This window comes from Rattus norvegicus, chromosome 14 (assembly GCF_036323735.1).
Source record: "Rattus norvegicus strain BN/NHsdMcwi chromosome 14, GRCr8, whole genome shotgun sequence".
Classification (NCBI taxonomy): Eukaryota; Metazoa; Chordata; class Mammalia; order Rodentia; family Muridae; genus Rattus; species Rattus norvegicus.
Window position 1 is genome coordinate 65,169,336 of NC_086032.1, and position 20,674 is coordinate 65,190,009.

A 20,674-nucleotide genomic window follows, 5' to 3' on the forward strand; every position below is an offset into this window, starting at 1 on the left:
TTATTAATGTTTTCCTGTGCTTCCCTAAGTGTGTTCATGTCTTTCTTGAAGTCCTCCAGCATCATGATCAAATATGATTTTGAAACTAGATCTTGCTTTTCTGGTGTGTTTGGATATTCCATGTTTGTTTTGGTGGGAGAATTGGGCTCCGATGATGGCATGTAGTCTTGGTTTCTGTTGCTTGGGTTCCTGCGCTTGCCTCTCGCCATCAGATTATCTCTAGTGTTACTTTGTTCTGCTGTTTCTGACAGTGGCTAGACTGTCCTATAAGCCTGTGTGTCAGGAGTGCTGTAGACCTGTTTTCCTTTCTTTCAGTCAGTTATGGGGACAGAGTGTTCTGCTTTCGGGCGTGTAGTTTTTCCTCTCTACAGGTCTTCAGCTGTTCCTGTGGGCCTGTGTCTTGAGGTCACCAGGCAGCTTTCTTGCAGCAGAAAATTTGGTCTTACCTGTGGTCCCGAGGCTCAGGTTTGCTCGTGGGGTGCTGCCCAGGGGCTCTCTGCAGGGGCAGCAACCAGGAAGACCTGTGCCGCCCCTTCCGGGAGCTTCAGTGCACCAGGGTTCCAGATGGTCTTTGGCTTTTTCCTCTGGCGTCCGAGATGTGTGTGCAGGGAGCAGTCTCTTCTGGTTTCCCAGGCTTGTCCGCCTCTCTGAAGGTTTAGCTCTCCCTCCCACGGGATTTGGGTGCAGAGAACTGTTTATCCGGTCTGTTTCCTTCAGGGTCCGGCGGGGTCCTGCCGCTCCTGGGCCCTCCCCCACGGGAGCCCAGAGGCCTTATACAGTTTCCTCTTGGGCCAGGGATGTGGGCAGGGGTGAGCAGTGTTGGTGGTCTCTTCCGCTCTGCAGCCTCAGGAGTGCCCACCTGACCAGGCGGTTGGGTTTCTCTCTCACCGGGTCTGGGAGCAGAGAGCTGCTGCGGGCCGGGATCCGTGGGTCAGAATTTACTTTCTAACTTAACATAGCCGGCTCCATTTAATTATGTAAGAGGTGACTCTGAATTTCAAGGGAAATTGAGTTACTACCAAGTGAAAATGAATGAGATTATATTCTGTAGAGGATGCTCAGTGAACCAAAAGGGCATCAGATCAGCTAAGCTCTGACCCTTTTAACACGAAGAGATAGGTAGCTTGGGTTTCTGCAGTTTGATTCCTGCAGTCTGGGGGATTTGTTGGCTGAAGGATGCACATTAGGTAACAAAGGGTTGCTTACTGCCGTGCCTTCTGACTACACACCACATCCTTAGCCTTTTCAGTTGACGATGACCATGGCACTGGGTGGCAGTGACTTTAGTAAGTTTAGTGGCTGCAGGAATAGTACTGAGGCTACGACAGTTTATCACTCAGTTGTTAGTCAGCCCCACTACCCACTCTTGTTCACCACTGCTGTTGCCTGTTAACCGTTTTCTGTGAATACAGTGAGGTCTCCTAAAATGCTTGCCTGAGTCTAGAGACACTTGCTTCAGTCTTCTCTGTCCCAAGCACATCAGGATGAAGTGACCCACCTTCGTTACTGTTGTAGCTACTCTGCAGTCACTTTGCGGTTGTCACATGGTGCCACGATCCTGGATGTGTGTGTAGAGCACAGGGAGATCACTGCATGAAGGGAAACATTGCCCTGAAATAGCCAAGACTTCCCTGGTTATTTAATTTCAATTGTAAATCTGATATCTAGACAGAATTACTTATACTTACTACATATATTCATATAAATGATGTGATAGCATTTGCCAAAAGAAATGATTCTGAGGCAAGCGAGTATTTTGCAGGTGATAGGTTTGTCATGACAGTGACACCATGAATCTTTGCACACAGGTGTAGGCAGTACATTTGAACCATATCCAACATACCTATACTTCAGCATGCAAATTCTAGGGATCTTAGTGAGTAATGAGCTACATACCGCTAGATCCGACTTTATTATTATTATTGTTATTATTATTATTATTTACCCTTTTGTGCTTTAAACCAGTGTTTATAGGTAATGAGATGTCTGGTTTCTGTACATTCTCTTTTCACTGTTTTGCAACTGTCTTTTAATTAAAGCATTAATAGACTGTGGTAGGTGAAGTGCTTTTTTCTAAGCCCGAAGATCTGAGTTCCTTCCTAGGTCCCACATATGAGGGAAGAAGAGAACTGACTTCTTCAAGTTATCCTCTGACTTCTATCCATGCCACATGGCATTCAAACCCCCCTCCTACACACACACACACACACACACACACACACACACACACACACACACACACACAAGATAATGAGTAAAATGCGATTGTTCCCTAAGTGGGCATTAATGAAAGTTTGAGACTGTTTCTTTTTAGCCACCCTCCCTATGAGATTTTATTACAATTACATTATTCCCTCTTTTTCTTTGCTCTCTTTTAAATTCATGACTTCTTTTTCTTTTAATTATTATTATTGGTGGTGATGGTGTGTGTGTTTCTAAACACATAAGTACAGCCTGTAATGTTACTGTAGATGTTTTCAGGGCTGACCATTGGGTATTAGACAACTTATTGGTGTGTCTTCCCTAGAGAAGACTATTTCTCTGGCTCTCAGCTTTGTTTAGTTGCCTGCAGTTTTCGTGTGTGAGGTTAAGGCCTGTGAGTTCAGCCCTCCACATTAGCATGTCCATTGGTGTCCTTGCTCAGCTCATGTTTGGGGAGTCATTGGTGAGACTTCTTCATGGATGAAGCTTCTGACATACCTGAGAGACAGAATCTTACAGTAAATTCCCTGTTCCTCTGGGAGTCTAAGATCTTCCCACCTGCCCTTCGTTGGTGATCGCATAGCTCTGGTAGCAATAGTTATGTGGTAGCTGTCTCAGTGGAGACTCTTTCACAATTCTGCATTTTGATTGGTTCTGGCTTTAAAATGTTTCTCATTCACATTTTGAGAATAAAATATTTGGAAACCATGTAGCATTTGAAGGAGAAACAATAGGAAATACAAGATTGTCTGAAATGTATATAATACTAGTCAGAGTTGAGCAAAATAAAGGAAAAAGAAATACTGCATTTTAAGCTTTGCTGTGATACTGCACCATGTGAAACTTTTGTTTTTGTTTAATCTAATACTGGTTGAAAGCTTCTATTTTTGAACTTCCTAACTGTTCTTCTAAACTATTTAAATTAGTATAATCCTTTTCTAGAAGGAATAAGCTATTCTTTTATCTCTCAGATTTTTAATCTTTTAAAAAATGTGAAACAGTTTTTCAGAGCTGGGAAACTGCTAAGATCTTTCCCCCCTATTTTCAGAGAATCTTGTTTTCTGAGATGTAACTGCCACCTAGAGGCAGAAGATAGGAACACATCTGGGATTGCTGAAAAGTTGTAAATAAGTTACCATAGACTGGAAATTTAGAGTTGCTTCTTCATCATACAGACTTTTGGTGGAATAAAACCCACTTAACGTAGGCATATCACTGAGCGACTGTGTAGCACGCATGGATCCCTGGGGTCCCTCATCAAGACTGTAAGAGAAAATTACACCTCTCCATCAGGTGAAGGCAGAAGTAATGCCTTTTTAAAGGTGAAACTGCTTTGTTTTCTTCTAACCTGTGTTGATTCATAAACGTAGCCCTGCTTTTCTTGAATGGTGTCTCCTTATGTCTTTGTGTGAAGCCTGAAGGCCCGTGTCTCTAGGGAGCTATGCCTTGTGCTTCTGTTTATGATCCAGTCGAGAACTGTGCTTTAGAGAGTGAGACACGGCTACTGATTTTGCTGCTGTGTCTAGAGTAGATGATATCCTGGTTGGTTCTGCTCATCCCTGCAGTCAGTTACAGAGCTGCCCAGGTCCTGAGGGGCGGGGGTTGTCAGCAGAAGTTGGGATCGCTGCATTGCTGTCAGAAGTGCCCAGTAGGGTCAGAAGAGTCAGAGGAGCCCTGGGCAGTAAGACATCTACAGATAGGAGTAGACACCATGTAGGACCTTAGCGCCTCCTTCAGCAGTGAACAGTGAGGCCAACATGCTCACCGTCTGCTTTCCCTCTGTGGCTTGAATTGTTGAGCTATAAAGACCAGTGGCTTACTTCCTTATTCCTTTAATAATGCTAACTGAGTGTGCGAAGTAAAGCAAGCCAGCTCTAGTTGGTACATAGTTGGCCAGAATGCCAGCAAGGTTTCTGCCTAAACAACCTTTCAACGGCCCGCTCATCACATCAGATGTCTCAATTGTGTGTGTGTGTGTGTGTGAAGACACAGTGGGAACCCTCAGCTATCAGTTTAACTACAGTTAGTAAATAGCTCCTTGCATATTGAAGAGGGTTCTATGTTCACACAACATGAATAAGTAGCCCTGTTTTCACCCATTTTCCCACATGATTGCTCGTTGTGTACGCTCTCCTAAACCATGCAACCTGGATGGAGAGATGGCTTAGGAGGTAAAGTGCTTGCTGTGAAAGATTGAGGACCTGGAGTAAAAAGTCAGATGTCATTGTGGATACCATTATGGAGGAATTCCACTGTGGAGGTAGAGACAGCAGGGCCCATGGTGCTCTGACCAGCCAGTCCATTTAAATTGGTAAACTCCAAGCTCAGAGAGAGAACCCATCTCAATATAAGATGGCTCTCTGAGTTTAAGCGCAGCCTGGTCTACAGAGAGTTTTAGGGCAGGTAAGGCTACATGGGGAAGCAACAACAACCACCCCAAAGCAAAATCTAAGAAAGTGATTTAAGAAGACACTGGACACACTCCTGCTGCTGCTAAGGCAGGGGAGCTAGGTGTGATAGCTGATCCGCAGCAGGCGCTCCTGTGTTGGGCACGCTCTGTGGTTCTTATGCTATAGGCGCTTGTCCTAGTCTCCTGTCCTTAGGTCTGGAACTAGGGTAGGTTAGCTTTGGAACAGCGACTAGAACAGTATGATCCAGTATCACTATTCTAACCATGCTGCAGAACCTCATCTTACATGTCATAGAGAGACAACACACTATCTGTCTGTCTGTCCCCCCCCCCCAACCCCCACACCTCTCTTCCCCTGCTTCCTCTGAGGAGTGTTTTCTAACCATGCCTTAATGGCCTTGGTTTTTTTTTCTCCGTTGGGTCTGTTTCCAGCCATTTGCTTGTTTACTGTCACTTTACACATTTCATGATGTGTAATTTATCCATACAGGATATATTTCTGCAAGATGAAACTAAGGATCAGAGGGACCAGCTCTTCATGTTTTCATTAACGTTCAATGCTGAGCAAAGTACATAAACCCTGGAGTTTGGATTAACGCCATTTCCATGTTATGCCCACCATTCCCCACCGTGGTTCCTACTCCAGCCCTTAGGAGCCCCATGCTTTCTCTCCCCTTTTCTAACACTCCGTGCCATAGATAAGTTGTGACTGTGCTCTCACATGGTATTGCTTTGTGTGTCTGCTCTCCCTGACATCCCATTGGGAAGATTTCTTTGTGTGAAGCAGCAGTTCATGTATTTTTTTAGTCCATGTGCATTAGTTCTGTCCATGCAATGAAAATCCTGAAATCTGTCCATTATATTGGTGGAGACTGACCTTGATGAGTGTGTGCATCTGATTGACTGTGCAGTCCTGGGGGTGGGGGGAGGCCAGGACTGAGCATTCCCATGCTCTGCTTCAGCATTAGTGCCCCACAGCTCATGGAGTCATTGGTACCAGCTTAATCTTGGCTGTGAGGATGTTTCTTAGTTGCTTGTCGTTCTCCCCTTCCTTGGAATCTTCAGTTTGATGAGAGTGAATTCACTCTGTTTCTGGCATTACAAGAGTGGTGGTGACTGGGATGTTGAGCCTGCATGTGGATTCTTAGAGAGTTTGCTGAGGGCAAAGGCTAACCAGAAGGTACCTGGCTTGTTTTCCAGGTTCTTGGTGGACTATGAATGCACGCTCTTGGTACACATAGGTTTTGCAGAGCCCTTTCAGACTCCTTTTCTCCTCCTGCCCCTTGTGTGAACAGGATTCCTTAGAGGTTTTGTGCCTGACTTCTTAGGGTTTTTTTGTAATCAAGCATCATTACATCCTGTTTATGAAGTCCTAGCCTATCCCAAGTTCACAAGGGTCTTTTTACTTGCCTTTTCCCCTTTCAAATTTTTCCTTTTTGTCTTTGTTTTCTAGTATGATTTTCCTATCACATTTGGTTTCACTGTTTAGCCAACACTAATTTTGAGTGTTGTGTAAATTACAGTACCTCAGTTTTTTAGTGGTCTTTTGTTCACTGTTGATGGTGGTGTGTGGTGGTATGGAATCTTCAGGAGGTAGAGCCCTTATGGAGGACATGCAGCGGCGGGGTAGGCATTAAGCATTTATTAGCCTCACCTCACTTCCTGCGTCTGTCTTTGTTTCCTGTGTGTGAGGGAAATGAGACCCCCAGATTACTATTCCTGCAGCCACCGCATGCAGTGTTGGACTCTTCTTTCTCTGAAACTGGCAGCCAAGAGAAACTCTTCCTTCCCTAAGCAAACAAACCAACAAAACTGTACAATAGTTAACGTAACGTAAGATAGGAAGACATTAGTCCAAATAGAACACAGAGATGTCAGTCGGGGCCAGAGGTTTTGGTCAACATCATGTCAAGCATTCAAGAAATGCCCAGTAGCTAAATGTCTATAACCATGACCAATTTTTGTCCCCTCAGGATCTGACCGGATCCGAATTGTACACCCCAGCAGCCAGTCTCCTGCACCCTGTGGTTTATACCACCGCCATCACTCTCCTCTTATGTCTCTTGGCCGTTATCATCAGTTACATGTACCACCACAGGTAAGAGAGCGCGTCCGACCATCTTCATCTGTGCATTTGGAAGGAGGACTTTGTCACACTTAGTTGTGATAAACTTAAGTGTGATGATACCAGTGGTACCAAAATAACGATGCTTGCTGTTGACAGCCCACAGCCTTCATTCCATGCCATCTGGGATATGAAGAGCTGTCACTCAAGACTCCAAAGCTAATTTCTTATCCCTTCTTTCCTCTGTGGAGGACATCTTTCCATTTCCAGTCTGCAGGGGTTGTATCTGGAAGTGAATGTGGGAGAGTGGGGTTTTCTCAAGTATAGTGGTCCCTGAAGAGCTGTCTTAGGTAGTAGACTGTCCATATTTGTCTTTTACAACCTTCTCACTGTTGTGGTATCTTTAAAGATAGCACTGTTAAGAAAGTTGATGACATTTAAATAGAGGATTTGGTTTCTGTAATTGGAGACACAGCTATTGAAACTTTTATTTTCTGATTGGAAGTGATGAACTAAAAGATTTGCTAAGCAGGAAACGTACCTTACAAAGGATTCCGCTAGAACTTGTTTTCCTATTTAAGTTGGACATGTATGGCATTTCTTGACATTTGCTTCAGAAACAAAAGGTGATTTTGATGTATTTAAAAAAAAGGGGGGGGGGGAAGAGAGGCTTCAACGTTTCACTATAAAAGGCCAGGGGGAAATGTATTGGGCATTTAGGCCATGTGTGCAATCCAGCTTGGGCAGGACAGAAACTCAGTGGTGCAGTAAAGACATTTCTACATAGTGAAGCATGTAATTCAGGCTTCATCAACATCATCAGTGACAGTTGTCCATCTTCTGACAATGGAGAATGTGTACAACTTTTGTGTGTGCTGTGGGTCCATGTCTTTTTAGTAAGCTAAGTGTTAAGAAACAATGTTAGGTTAAATGGACTGTCAAACTGTGTGTGTGTGTGTCTGTGTGTGTGTGTGTGTGTGTGTGTGTGTGTGTGTGTGTGTAGTATATGCTAAGTTAGTAAGGTTTTTAAACTTAAAGCATATAAACGTGATCTTTTGTGCAGCTGAAATTACCTGGAGCTGCTCACTGGAGCCCTGCTGCCAGTGTTCCAGACTGAGTGTTCCTCTTTTCCCCCCACAGTTTGATTCGAATCAGTCTTAAGAGCTGGCACATGCTCGTGAACTTATGCTTTCATATTTTCCTGACCTGCGTGGTGTTCGTGGGAGGAATAACCCAGACCAGAAATGCCAGCGTCTGTCAAGCAGTAAGTCAAACTTGAAAGGTTTTAGGGTGGAAAGAAATTATGAAAGTAGAAAAAACAACTTTGTGTTTCATTAACTGTAAAATGAAAACCCTGTTTCTCTGGACTCTTCCCTTTACCTGCAACCCTGCCTAATACCTACCCACCAAGCAGTTTAGCAGTGTTCTTAAGGTTTTGAATATTTATTCCCAGACCTATGATTAGCTTTAAAAGCTTGTCTCTGTCCTTAGCAGTTGCCTGTTATCTGTCAGGCCCTTTACGGTGTTTAACAGTTCATTTAAATGTTTATAAAGTCCCAACTTTGAGTGAAAAAGAAATGACATTTTTCTGACAGATTTTAAAGGAGGACTTAATCCACTGATGAAAAAAGAGGAACTGGGCGAAACTGAGAAACCTTAGGTTTGCTCAGTGTAAAGACTTCAGAATTTACTTCTTGTTCTAACTTACATTTGCTCTTGAGGTATAAGGTTATACCTTACTGTCCTCCATATAAGAGTGGGATACGTAGTTTCCTTCTTTTGCTTGTGCATCGCTTACCTAAGAGTAAGACGTGTAACATAGGAATGAGGAGTTGGACTGCTCGGACGTGCATCTCGGTTCTGCCCCTTGCTGAGTGGGGAGGGGCGCGGTTTGTTGAACTGTTTTGTAATTGTAACCTAAAACTCAGCACATGAGATCTGCCCTCAGCTCACAGTACACAGGTGAGCTGTAGACAGTGCTAGGCATGCATCTCATCTCAGACTTCCTGCTTCACGGAACTCAGAGTGTCCACCCTATACCCACCAAACTGCCTCTCCCATGGTCCCGCCCCTCTAACAGCACTGGTGTCCCCTCCTTCTCTTGTTTGTCTGCCTATGACTTCTGTGGGTATGTAACATTCTACCATTGTGTAATTATCTGTGTTGTTGGACATGACATTGCCTTCTTTATAGTGATCGAATGACATTCCATTTAGTGCCTTTGTGTATTTATTATAAATAGGAATTGTCTCTATCCCGTGACTTTAGTAAAGCTACAGTGAAAATAAATATAAATATCAGTTTGAAATCCTGATTCATATAGTCAGTGTGTCTGTCTCAGTTTCTGACCTGCAAATTGAAGTGATAATTGAATTATTGGGTGATATGATTACATATATTAAAAAAAAACAAAACTAATTCCCACATATATTACTAGAAAAGACATGAAAGTTTAAAAAAGACTAACTGTGACTAATATACCGCAATCTCCTGCCAATATGCAGGTTACTTTCTGATTACTATGAGAAGACACCATGATGAGCTGGCCATAGCAGCTCACACCTTTCGTTATTGCTAGCACTTGGGAGGAAGTAGCCAGTAGATCTCTGTGAGTTCAAGGCCAGCCTTCAAAAAGGGAAGGAAGAAAGCAAGCAAGCCATGATCAAGAGAACTTACAGTAGAAAGCGTTCAATATGAGACTCGTTGTTCTAGACGATAGTGGATCAATGGCAGGGAGCATTGGCAGCTGTGCTGCATGGTACTGGAGAGGAGTGGGTTAGGGCTCAGGAAGTGCATATGTCCAGAAACCAGCTCCAGCTGGACTAGGACTTCCGGGTGTTATGTAAAAGCCAGCACACTTCAGGAACTTGTGAAACAGGTACCTGCTTACCAAAAGTGTCATTTCCCTTGCCTTGAACAGAAAGGACTTGTGAGTCTCCAGCAACATATACCCGGGGTGGCATATGCAAGCCCATGCTGGCCTCCAGGCTCCCTTAGTCCTTTTCACAAGTGCCCATTATGCATTTCAAAGCCCTCATGCTAGCTATTGGCACTGGCTGCCTCCCCCCAGACTAATTTATATATTATTATAATGCCTGTGTAATGCAAGGTTCCCCTGCCCCTGCTGCTCTATCTCTGACAGATAGCTGTGGTCACATCCAGCCTGCTGCTTTCTCTCTCTGCTCAAAACTCCTTCAGATGCCTCTGGGTGCTCTCTCTCTTATTCACAAGAAGAACCTCCCCCCAATCATAGGGCCGCTGCTTTAGTGGTCTCTTTACTGTGCCCCTCACATAGAGAGTTTACATCTACTCTACACATGTGCCGATGAACATGTGGCTCCCTTGGACTCTCTTGGGTGGGAATGTGAGTGGACATCCTGTGAGGCTTCACCTTCAAAGTAAAAGGTTTGCAAACTGTGGAGCCTGCAGTCTCCCTCTTGGGCTTAATGCCTTTGCTCTTGTGAGTGTGCATATGCATATGGGTATGAGTATTCATGGAGTGTTATGTGCAGTAGCAGAAACCTGGAAGCAACCAAATGAATGCCGCCATGCACAGTGAGACACTTGGGCATGCAGTGAATAGTGAGGAACAAAGCCAGTGAGAAACGCTGAGGAATTATATTTATGCTGATAAATATTTTTACTGAGATAAAAATGAATAATGTAACCTACTTTCTTTCATCCAAGGTAGTTGTAAGAAAACTGAAGAGTAGGAATAGGTTTGTTAATTACCTAAGAATCAGGTTTACACTGTTAGATACAGGTTATTGTCAAGGTAGGAAGTTTATCTTGCCGGTGGATTTTGGATGTTATTACATGATAAACAATAATTTATTATCACAGACACCAGCTATACTTGGCCCAATCATGTTGTATTATTGCCTTTGGGGATAAATTCATCACTGTATTCTTAAGAACTACCTGAAAATAGTTGCGTGGTTGTAACAATCGCCGAGAGGATTTAGCAACTGAGTTTTAATGGTAGCAGACTTACACTAACTTCTCAGTAAGTATTTTCTAACACTGCCTGTATTGACAGTCACATCTCAGCTGTGTGATGTATTTGTATCAGCCATTCCTCTGCCCTTGAAAACTTACTTTCAGATAAGTCTTGGATCAGACAATACAGACAGAAGGCAGCTGCTTTGTTCTTGGCCCCTCACCATTCACATCTCTGCTTCTGGCTTGTGTTGCAGGTACTGTCAGTCACAGTTTTAGAGATACTGTTTCTTATGTACCTCTGTCAGGGCTGGCTAAGATTTCATAATAGCTAATTACTCTTCCTTGTCTCTGGACTCTAAGCTGCCACTGGATTCTAAGTGAGAATTATATGGTTTGGTTTGTCCATATTTATCAAGAAACCAACATACGATCTGAGCTATGATATGTTCTCTGCAGTTACTGACAAAAAGAAGGCTGTGTTTGTTGATAGAAATCAAGCCCCAGGCATTGTTGAGCATGGTTCCTGATAGTACAGCCCTCAGAGCACTTTGGTACAACTGTCCTCAATTTCATCCCAAAGTGTTCCTGGGCTTCCTGAAGGACATGTTCACTTATTCATTAAGGAAATGAGTAGGAAGAGATATTGTACAGATGACCAAATGGTGTTTTATAGCCTCTCTACAATGAAAGGGAGAGGGATTGCATGGAATCCTCAGGAACTCAGAACACATGTTCCAGTTAATGGTTTACAAAGTAGACTGTCAGGATGTAGCAGACATAGCAGTGTTGTTCTTGTGTACATGACTCCTTGCTCTTCTCCTTGCTCCGCTTGCTCTGCTCTCACATTGGAAGAGGGAGGATTCAGTTGGTTGGGCTAGGAAGGGTGTGTGGAGAAACCTGGTGAGGATTTCAGGTCCCCGTGGGTGGTAGTCATTCTGTGTCTGCCTCACCCACTTGTTCTAGTTTACCTGGTTAAGGCTTCTGTATTTCTCCTGTAAAATATCTATCAGGGTGGCTAAATAGAATGATCTTTATGTTCTTCTGTCTCTAAAACTGAGCTATAATAGGCACGCCTTTAATTGAAGCACTTGGGAGGCTGGGGTGTGGATCTTTGTAAGTTCAAGGCCAGTCTGGTCTACACTCAGAGCTCCAGACTAGCACAGTACCCTGCTTCTCTATAAACTGAGGAGTTTGGCAGAGATGCATAGAACTGAGAACATGACTGTTCCAAGGCATAGTTGAGGGTAAGGTTTTCTTTGTAGATATGGAGTAGAGTATGGCCAGAGGCATCTGGAAGAGTCCAGAGCATGGAGAGAAAGTAGTACACTGAACATGGCCACCAGACTGCACTTGGACATGAGAGGAAGGAAAGAAGCTGAGAGAGAAAGAAAGAGTGTCAGCAAAGGAGACGAAGAGAGGACTAAAGAGAAGGTATTTGCTAATAAATGGCAGGATTATGTAGGAACGAAAAGGGGGTAAGGGAGGTCCATGAGCTGGAGAAGTTTAGGGTAGGGTAGGGTGAGGAGGGGCACAGGTAGTTGTAATACTGAGAGAGCCAACAGGCCAGACGTATGTTAATAGGCACCACAGTTAGCTACTTTCTTTTGTACTTGACGGTCTCAAAGTAGACCAGCCATGAAATCACTGAGCCCTAATGTGCTCACTTTTAGGCACCACTGTGCATGTAATTACATGTATGTAGCAGTCTCTCTCATACCTCTTTCAGGAATCACGTACTTTACCAACAGAGGATGGGAGGTATTGCACATTCTGTGCCATGATGATTGGTTGAAAGTGCTGCCAGGTTCTTTAATCAGTTCCAGTTTTCTGCTACCTTTAACTGTTTTGTAGAAGGAGTTGGAGGAAGCAGAGGCAGAGGTGCGAGGTTGAAGAGACCTGGCCCGGACTTAGGGAATTTGTGTTCTACTGTGTTCCACTGAGTAATTGTTTGGTTGTTCCTTTTCTGCCCTTGGTTTTCTTAGCCATGCATAGAGGGCTTCGGCTGCACCTTACTTAACTCTCCTTGTTGTTCTGCTGTCCCGTGATCTAATCTACAAATACCGTGCCAGATGCCCTTCTACCGTGTCCTTCTGTATCTGTTATCTAGAGAATTGCTGTGCTGGCCCGGGAGAGCCAGTGGGGAAAATCTAATCAGGAAACAGGAAGAGCTATCTACTTGCAACCAAACCTTTAACTTTTATATTAACCCTAGAAGACCCTTTGGTCTAATATATAAATATGTAAACTGAACCACATAGAGGTAAAGTGCCCCAAGTTATTGTGCCATTACACAGCAGAGACGTGATTAAAATACTCAAGTTTGATCTGATCCTCCCGCCTCTGGTCCTGTGCTCTGCTGAGGGCTGGGGCCTTGTAGAGCATCACACTTGAGTGGGAAGAGCCTGTTGGCTTGCCAGTGGACCTCTGTCTTGCAGCCCTGGATTAGTAGTGCTGGCCTCATGGAGATGCTAAAAGTGTTAGGTCAGTAGCTTACAGCGTATGACTATGACTTCTGGAAGCTGTTTCTTATCAGTTTTGCCTGTTCACCTGTGATTATATTCAACACACAGGTGGGTTTTGTTGCTGTTGGTTTGGTTTGGTTTGGTTTGGTTTTGGTATAGCTGTTGGGCCGACTACAGTGTATACATACTATGGTGGCTTAGTTTTAAAAGGCAATGTAAGTATATGAGTCTGTATTACTATGTCAGTAACATATAAGTAAGTGGGGCTTATCCCAACATGAACACTGGGAACAGGACCTGGTTCCTCTGCAGGAACAGAACACCCTTTTACCCTTGGCACCATCTTCCAGCCCTGAGGCTCATTCATTTATACCTTTTATGTAGTGTGGAAGTAATTGTCCTCTCTACCCTCCCCATTGAGAGAGACGTGTGTGTGTGTGTGTGTGTGTATGTGTGTGTGTGTGTGTGTGTGTGTGTGTGTGTGTCTTCCTGGGTCACTTTGTATTTATTGATTGAGGTAGGGTCTCTCTCATGGCCTGAAGCTTGCTGACAGGGCTATTCCATGCAAGTAGCTTGCTCTAGAGATCTCCTGTCCTGAGTAGTGTAACAGGGGATGCCACACCTACCCAGCTTTCCTTTTGATTCTGCACAGCTGAACAGTGGTCCTCAAACTTGCAGGATAGAATGCTTCTCTCTGGCCCAAGGTATCTTTCTTAAGGAATGATAGATTGCATTTAGTATGTCCTTTCCGTGCCCTGTGGATTACTTATTTCTAAACTGTTGAGAAAATTCCTCGACTCTGGTTTATTTGGAAGTATGACTACCAGATTGTATTTTTTTGCATAACCCAAGTGTTGGGGGGAAAGTACCACACTACCAGGAGCCTCTCTCCTGGACCTCAGCTCCATTCTCCAGGTTCTTGTGGATTGTTATTTGTCACTGTGACCCAGAAAGTCTCTATTTTCATGACCATTTTAGTGGGAGAGATTTTGAAGAGTGAACACTTCTAGAAACTTAGAAACGCCGTAGAAAACATGGAAGCCATTTAGTAAGTTTTTTTTTCTCCTAGAAAAGTGTTTTGTTTGTTTCCCCTCTGTTTTGAAATGTTTGTAACTTACTTAACTTACCAGCAATAGAACCTGTAGTTTTGAATAAAAACCCCGTGATTCTTCTTAAATTTACTGGTTTCTATGTAGCAAGTTTGCATGGGCTCCTTTTGCTTAAGACCCTGAGGATGGTTCAGATGGCACAAAGGGTTGTGATGATTTTCTCTACGAACCTTTTTTACCTAGCAAGTCAGTGAAACTGCTGAGAACCAAGGAGATGGCGACTTCTGAATTTCTAGTCCAGCTAAGTGGGATCCACTGTCCTGGCACTTCAGAGTCTGCAAGGTTTATTCTGGGTCACTGCTGTCCTGGCTAAGAGCCTCTTGGGGTTTTTGCGCCTCTAGGCTTTAGCTGCAGACTGGCTCTTGTTCTTTTGTTACCCACCTGGGTTTGGCGGTGTGAGCAGGAGTTTCCTGACGGTTGGAGAGCTACCCCTTTAATGGGAAGATTTTCTTGTTGTAATAACTGTGAGAGGCAAAGGTACTGACCTGGGATTCCGTCCTCAGCACCAGGTAAAGCTTTGTGCAGTGGACTGCCCGGTACTTCAGGGTCTTGTAGAAGGAGTACAGTCTGCGTCCACGACACGGTGACATTAAAGTCAACCTGGAGACCTCGACATTCTGTTTCAAAATAAGCAAAGAGTCAAGAACAACAACTGTTGGAAAAGGTAGCAAGCCATTAGTTTAGGAAGCTGGCCATGATATGTCATGCCTATAAATATTAGCACTTTGGAAGCTGATGCAGGAGGATTGCTGCAAGTTCAAAGCCAATATATGTTACATAGTGAGTCACAGGCCACCCTAGGCTACAGATTCAGTCTTAGTCTGACCTTCTGTCCCCTATCCCATAAAAGAAAACAAGATTCTAGATTGTGTCCTTGCTCTGCTAATGTATGCTGCTCATTTTCTTAATAAAAACAAAAAAAAAGGTTCTAAGCCTCCATTGCAACCTTACCTAGAGGGGTCATGGGATCAGCATACTTCCTGTCACCATTAGCAAGTGAGTCCAGTCTGTGTTGTTTGCTGCACTGTGGTGACACTGTCAGGTGCCCTTGATTTGTGCCTGCTCAGGGTCCGCTGCTTTCTTCAACATGGCCCTTACAATGTGTCCTCTTAGGAAATGCTTGAGATGGCCCGTGCGACGGCTGGAATCTCAGTCAGGTAGGGAGACCTATACAGCCTTAAACCGAGGGAAAGCTTTACTTCTGAGTTTACCTGCTTAATCCTTGCCTCATTATTTCACTCTGATGCGGAATATGGTGGCTCTCAGGCAGAGCCTCCCCTTCTCTGCTTCTCCTTGCAGTGGCAGTTAGGAGGTGAACGTACTGATAAATCGGTCTTCCGTGATGAGCCTCAACTTCTCCCTGATCACATGAAGGAGTCATCACAATACGCCTTCCTACTGCGTTTCCATCAGACTCCGCACACACTTGTTCTTCTAATTGTCATACATGTCCGATCTTACTTGCAGGTTGGGATCATTCTTCATTATTCTACCCTTGCCACGGTGCTGTGGGTCGGAGTCACTGCTAGAAACATCTACAAACAAGTCACGAAGAAAGCCAAGAGGTGCCAGGATCCTGACGAGCCGCCCGCCCCCCCACGGCCCATGCTGCGGTATCCTGAACCTTTATTTTCTTTCATTAAGTATTGAGTATTCATTAAGTGTTGGGTTTGCTTTAGTTGAACCACAGTGGTAACTTACACTGGTGTGGACTTGGAGAGGTGAAAGGAAAGACGTGACGGCTGACTGACTGGCTCTCAGTGTTACGAGCATCAGCCTCTGCACTGTGCCCCTAGGGCTCCGAGGAGTGAGAGGGTCTCGGGGTTCTGTGCTGAGCACAGAGGAGGTGTCAGCTCTCTGTGAAATACTAGCTTTTTGAAAATTTTTGAGATCACATGTCATTGATCTTAATTTCAAGAATTAATTTTTTCTCTCTACAATGAAAAGAATTGTAAATGGATTGATTGTGCAAGATGAGCAAAATCGTCAGTGGTGAGTAGATACACTGAAGGCCTGATGTCGACCCAGCTGAAAGCAGCCCAGAGTTTGCAGAACTGACTGTGGACTACATGTTGGTCAGGCCTCCAGAAAGTGCAGAATTGCACATACAAAGGAGCCCCTCGTGAGAGGAGGGCATGTGCTGAGCTGCTGCCATGAGCCGCTTTGGGGTTAGGGGAATGGTAGAGGCGTACTCTAAATGAAGGAGCATCAGACTGACTGAGCCTAGGGTATGTGGCCCAAAGGAGCTGGGTCCCAGGGGACAGCTGGCTGAGGTGGAGGGGCTTTGACGTTAATTTTCCTGGGGAGTCTCTTTTTATTCATACACTGAGCAGTGGGAGACCAAGTAACCGATTCAGCCCATTCAAGTCCATCTTGGGGAACTCGTCGATTCGTTAGATTGACTTGCAGGAACGTGGGTGACTGAGACAAGTGTCACCAACTAATTCCATTTATTGCCTATAGTACCTCAGGGAAAAGCCTCTTACGTTGTGTAAGTTGTAAGCTTCATGAGTTTTGTAAACTTCTTGAGAGTTTTATGCATTTCATGCCTGCCTCTTCCAGAGGTACACAACAGATAGCCCTGTTAGAATGAGTATAGCTACTGGAGAGCTTTACCTCAGGAAGCGAGTGGCCCTGAGAGTGTCCTGTTAGGATGGTGAGGTATTAGTGTGGAGCATAAGTTGGGACGCCTGAAAATAAGGGACGTCAGTGCGTCCCTGGGTTTTCTCGGAGGACTGGAGCCAGGGAGCATGTGCTAGATGTGTGTGTTGGGGGAGGGGAGTCTCTGGGATTGGCTGGGTGGAAGAGTGTGAGCGTCAGAAAGGTGAGAATGTCTGGATGGTTGCAGTAAGCTGGCTTCTGCAGATGGTGTTTTCATCAAGTAGAAATGCTACAGGAAAATAGCATGCACAGTAAGCCCCAGGGAGGTTTACCATGCTCAACCCAATTCATTTCCACAGTTGCTGTCACTGAAACACTTACACTGAGCAGGATCTGGGGAGAAGTTAGGAGTGTGGTGATCCTGGGGTAGATTCCAGTAGATGAACTATGGACGGAATGAAAAAGAACACCATATACACTAGATAGATAGCCTGAGCTCAGCTGGTTTGCTCATGCAGCCTGGAGAGCACGCTGCAGGATTGTCTCAGGCGCCTGTCACTGTGTGAGAGAACTGAAGAATGTTGGCTAGCTGAAGTCTGCGAAATCTCACCCTTCACAGTTCTTCCTACCGTATTTTATGTGTTTGACTCTCTAAAGTTGCTGTGTAATAGACTCAGGGTTTTGGCTCACCAGCTGAATTTAATGGAAGCCACTTTCCCTGAAAACACTACATGCTAAAAGCCTAGGTAGACGCAAGTGTTCTTCCATCTGGCCACAGGGTGGCAGCAGCTGACCAGCTTTCCCAGCTCACACACTCCTTCGACAAGGAAAGAAACAACCAGAAAAGCAAAGCAGAACAAAGCATGACAAAGATTCAAACCAAAATCATGCAGGTCATTTTAAAAGGCAGTCACTGAAAGTGTCCCAGTGTGTTGTTGGAATGAGAGTAATTAGTCTTCAAAGAATGACGTGTAAAGTGTTTCGACGTTGCAGTAAGTATACCAGCTGTATAGACAGGATAATGAGCCATTGTCCCTCCTAGGTTCTACCTGATTGGTGGCGGGATCCCCATCATAGTGTGTGGTATCACGGCAGCAGCAAACATCAAGAACTATGGCAGCCGGCCCAGTGCACCCTAGTGAGTACCCCGTGTTCTCTGTACACCTGAGCGCACTACCTGGGTGGTTTGTGGGCACAGTTGACGGCAGTCTCCTAAGCGCTTTATTGAAATCCAGAGTGTCTAAGCTAGTTCCCCATGTTCTCTCCTAGTTGCTGGATGGCCTGGGAACCGTCCTTGGGAGCCTTCTACGGACCTGCCAGCTTCATCACTTTTGTAAACTGTATGTATTTTCTAAGCATATTTATTCAGTTGAAAAGACACCCTGAGCGCAAATACGAGCTCAAGGAGCCGGCAGAAGAGCAGCAGAGATTGGCAGCTAATGAAAATGGTGAAATCAATCCTCAGGACTCCATGTCTTTGTCTCTCATCTCTACATCCACACTGGAAAATGAGCACAGTTTTCAGTCCCAGCTTTTGGGGGCCAGCCTTACTCTGCTTTTGTATATCACCTTGTGGATGTTCGGGGCCATGGCGGTCTCTCTGGATTACCCTTTAGACTTGGTTTTCAGCTTCTTCTTTGGAGCCTCTTGTCTGAGCTTCAGTGCTTTCATCATGGTGCACCACTGCATCAACAGGGAGGACGTGAGGCTTTCGTGGATCATGATGTGCTGCCCGGGACGGGGCTCCTACTCGGTGCAAGTCAATGTCCAGCCTCCCACCTCAAGTGCGGCTAACGGAGAGGCTCCAAAGTGCACGAATAGCAGCGCAGAGTCTTCATGCACAAACAAAAGCGCATCGAGCTTCAAAAACTCTTCCCAGGGCTGCAAGCTAACGAACCTGCAGGCTGCTGCAGCACAGTACCACAGCAATGCCTTACCTGTGAGTGCCACACCTCAGCTTGATAACAGCCTGACCGAACACTCGATGGATAACGATATTAAAATGCATGTGGCTCCTTTAGACGTGCAGTTTCGAGCAAACATGCATCCAAGCCGCCATCATAAAAACCGAAGTAAAGGACACCGGGCCAGCAGACTCACGGTCCTGCGAGAGTATGCCTATGATGTCCCCACGAGCGTGGAAGGCAGCGGGCAGAGCGGCTCACCTAAGAGCCGGCCAGGCAGCAGTGAAGGACATTCGAGGAGTCGGAGAGCTTACCTGGCCTATAGAGAGAGGCAGTGCAACCCACCCCAACAAGACAGCAGTGATGCTGGTAGCACGCTTCCCAAAAGTGGCCGAAATGTTGAAAAGCCTCTTTCAACTAGTAGTAAGAAAGATGCGCCAAGGAAGCCAGCTGCAGCTGACCTTGAAAGCCAGCAGAAGTCGTATGGCCTGAACTTAGCTGTTCAGAATGGACCAGTTAAAAGCAATGGGCAGGAAGGACCCCTGCTAGCTACTGATATTACTGGCAATATTAGGACTGGGCTGTGGAAACATGAAACAACTGTGTAGCACTGCGAGGGCTTCCAAGACAGGGTGAAACTGTGACACTCACATTCCTTTAAGCTATGAACTCTTAGAAACAAACTGTTTACAGCCACCCCAGGGATACAAAACAGTTCTGAATATTCTTGTGAGTTTTGGGACTTACTTATTTTATATTCCTAAATTGCCCTTCCCCAGAGGTTAAAAACATGTTTTAAACATTGTTTTACTTATCAAAGTACCAATAAGATATTTTGGAAGTTGAAAATATAATTTCTTAGAATCTGTTATATCTACTTAACATTTGAGGTTTGTATTTAATAAAATAAATAGAAGTTTGTCATTGTGCTGGTGGTTTATGTTTACACTGTAAAAAGCATGTGAGGAGCTGGTGAGATGGCTCCATGGGTTAAAGGCCCTGCCTGCCAAGCATCCTGGTTTGTCAGTTGTAAACTGACCTCATCCCTGGGAGGAAGGAGACACCCCTCATAAGTGGTCCTCTGGCCTGTATGTGGCTTCCACCACACATACATAAATACATACATACATACACACACACATATACATACATATACATACATGCATGCATCATATGTGCACACATACATATACATACATCATACACATACTTGCATACATACATATACACAATATACTTATACACACATGCATACATTATGCATGCATACACACATACATACAAATATACACATACATACACATACCTCATACACATATATACATACATACACATACATCATACATACATGCATGCATTTTGAGAGCATTTCAGCTGTATTTTAATAAAGTTTGTGAAATGGTGTTTTTCAAGGTGAATCAAGCATAAATAAATCATCAGATGTACTCTTGGCTTAACTCTACTGAATATAACATTTGTGTCAAAGGATTTCTGAGTTAATCTCACAGAGTCATTTTTAAAAATGGAAATACCATTGGAACCTGTTGTGTAAATTGCATATTTTTGCCATATCGCTTTGATCCTATTGATGTTATTTTCCACAGTTTCATAGCTTTTCAGTAGTTTATGGTTGAGTTAAAGTTGATCTTCGCTTCCTACCCCTTTTCTCCTTCCTTTCTCCTACAGGGTCTCATATACCTTAGGCTGAACCCCCACTTGCTGTATACCTGAGTATGACTTCCATTCTTTCTCTTGCTGAAATGACAGATGTGTACCATTAGGTCCAGTTTACATAGTGCTGGGACCCAAACTCGGGGCTTTGTTCATGCTGGTCAGGTGTTTTACTAACCGTGTCGCATCCGTAGCCTTGAGTTTAACTTCTTAGAGGTTGTTCTTGTGTTCTGCACAGGTACTGTTCTTTGAATACAGAGAAGCTCTCAATGAAGCTACCCTTCACTCCGGAGTCTCCTAGATTGGCC

At 44.5% G+C, this 20,674-nt stretch overlaps 1 protein-coding gene across 1 annotated transcript in view; it reads left to right on the forward strand.

The window, feature by feature from the left end:
- Window positions 1-19,614, forward strand: part of Adgra3 (adhesion G protein-coupled receptor A3) — a 103,532-nt gene extending 83,918 nt beyond the window's left edge. The window contains exons 15-19 of the mRNA XM_039092758.2: window positions 6,586-6,710; window positions 7,818-7,941; window positions 15,658-15,803; window positions 17,834-17,929; window positions 18,061-19,614. Coding sequence (XP_038948686.1) covers window positions 6,586-6,710; window positions 7,818-7,941; window positions 15,658-15,803; window positions 17,834-17,929; window positions 18,061-19,303 — 1,734 coding nt within the window. The 3' untranslated portion in view covers window positions 19,304-19,614. The remainder of the gene's footprint in view (window positions 1-6,585; window positions 6,711-7,817; window positions 7,942-15,657; window positions 15,804-17,833; window positions 17,930-18,060) is intronic.
- Window positions 19,615-20,674: the final 1,060 nt, after the last annotated feature.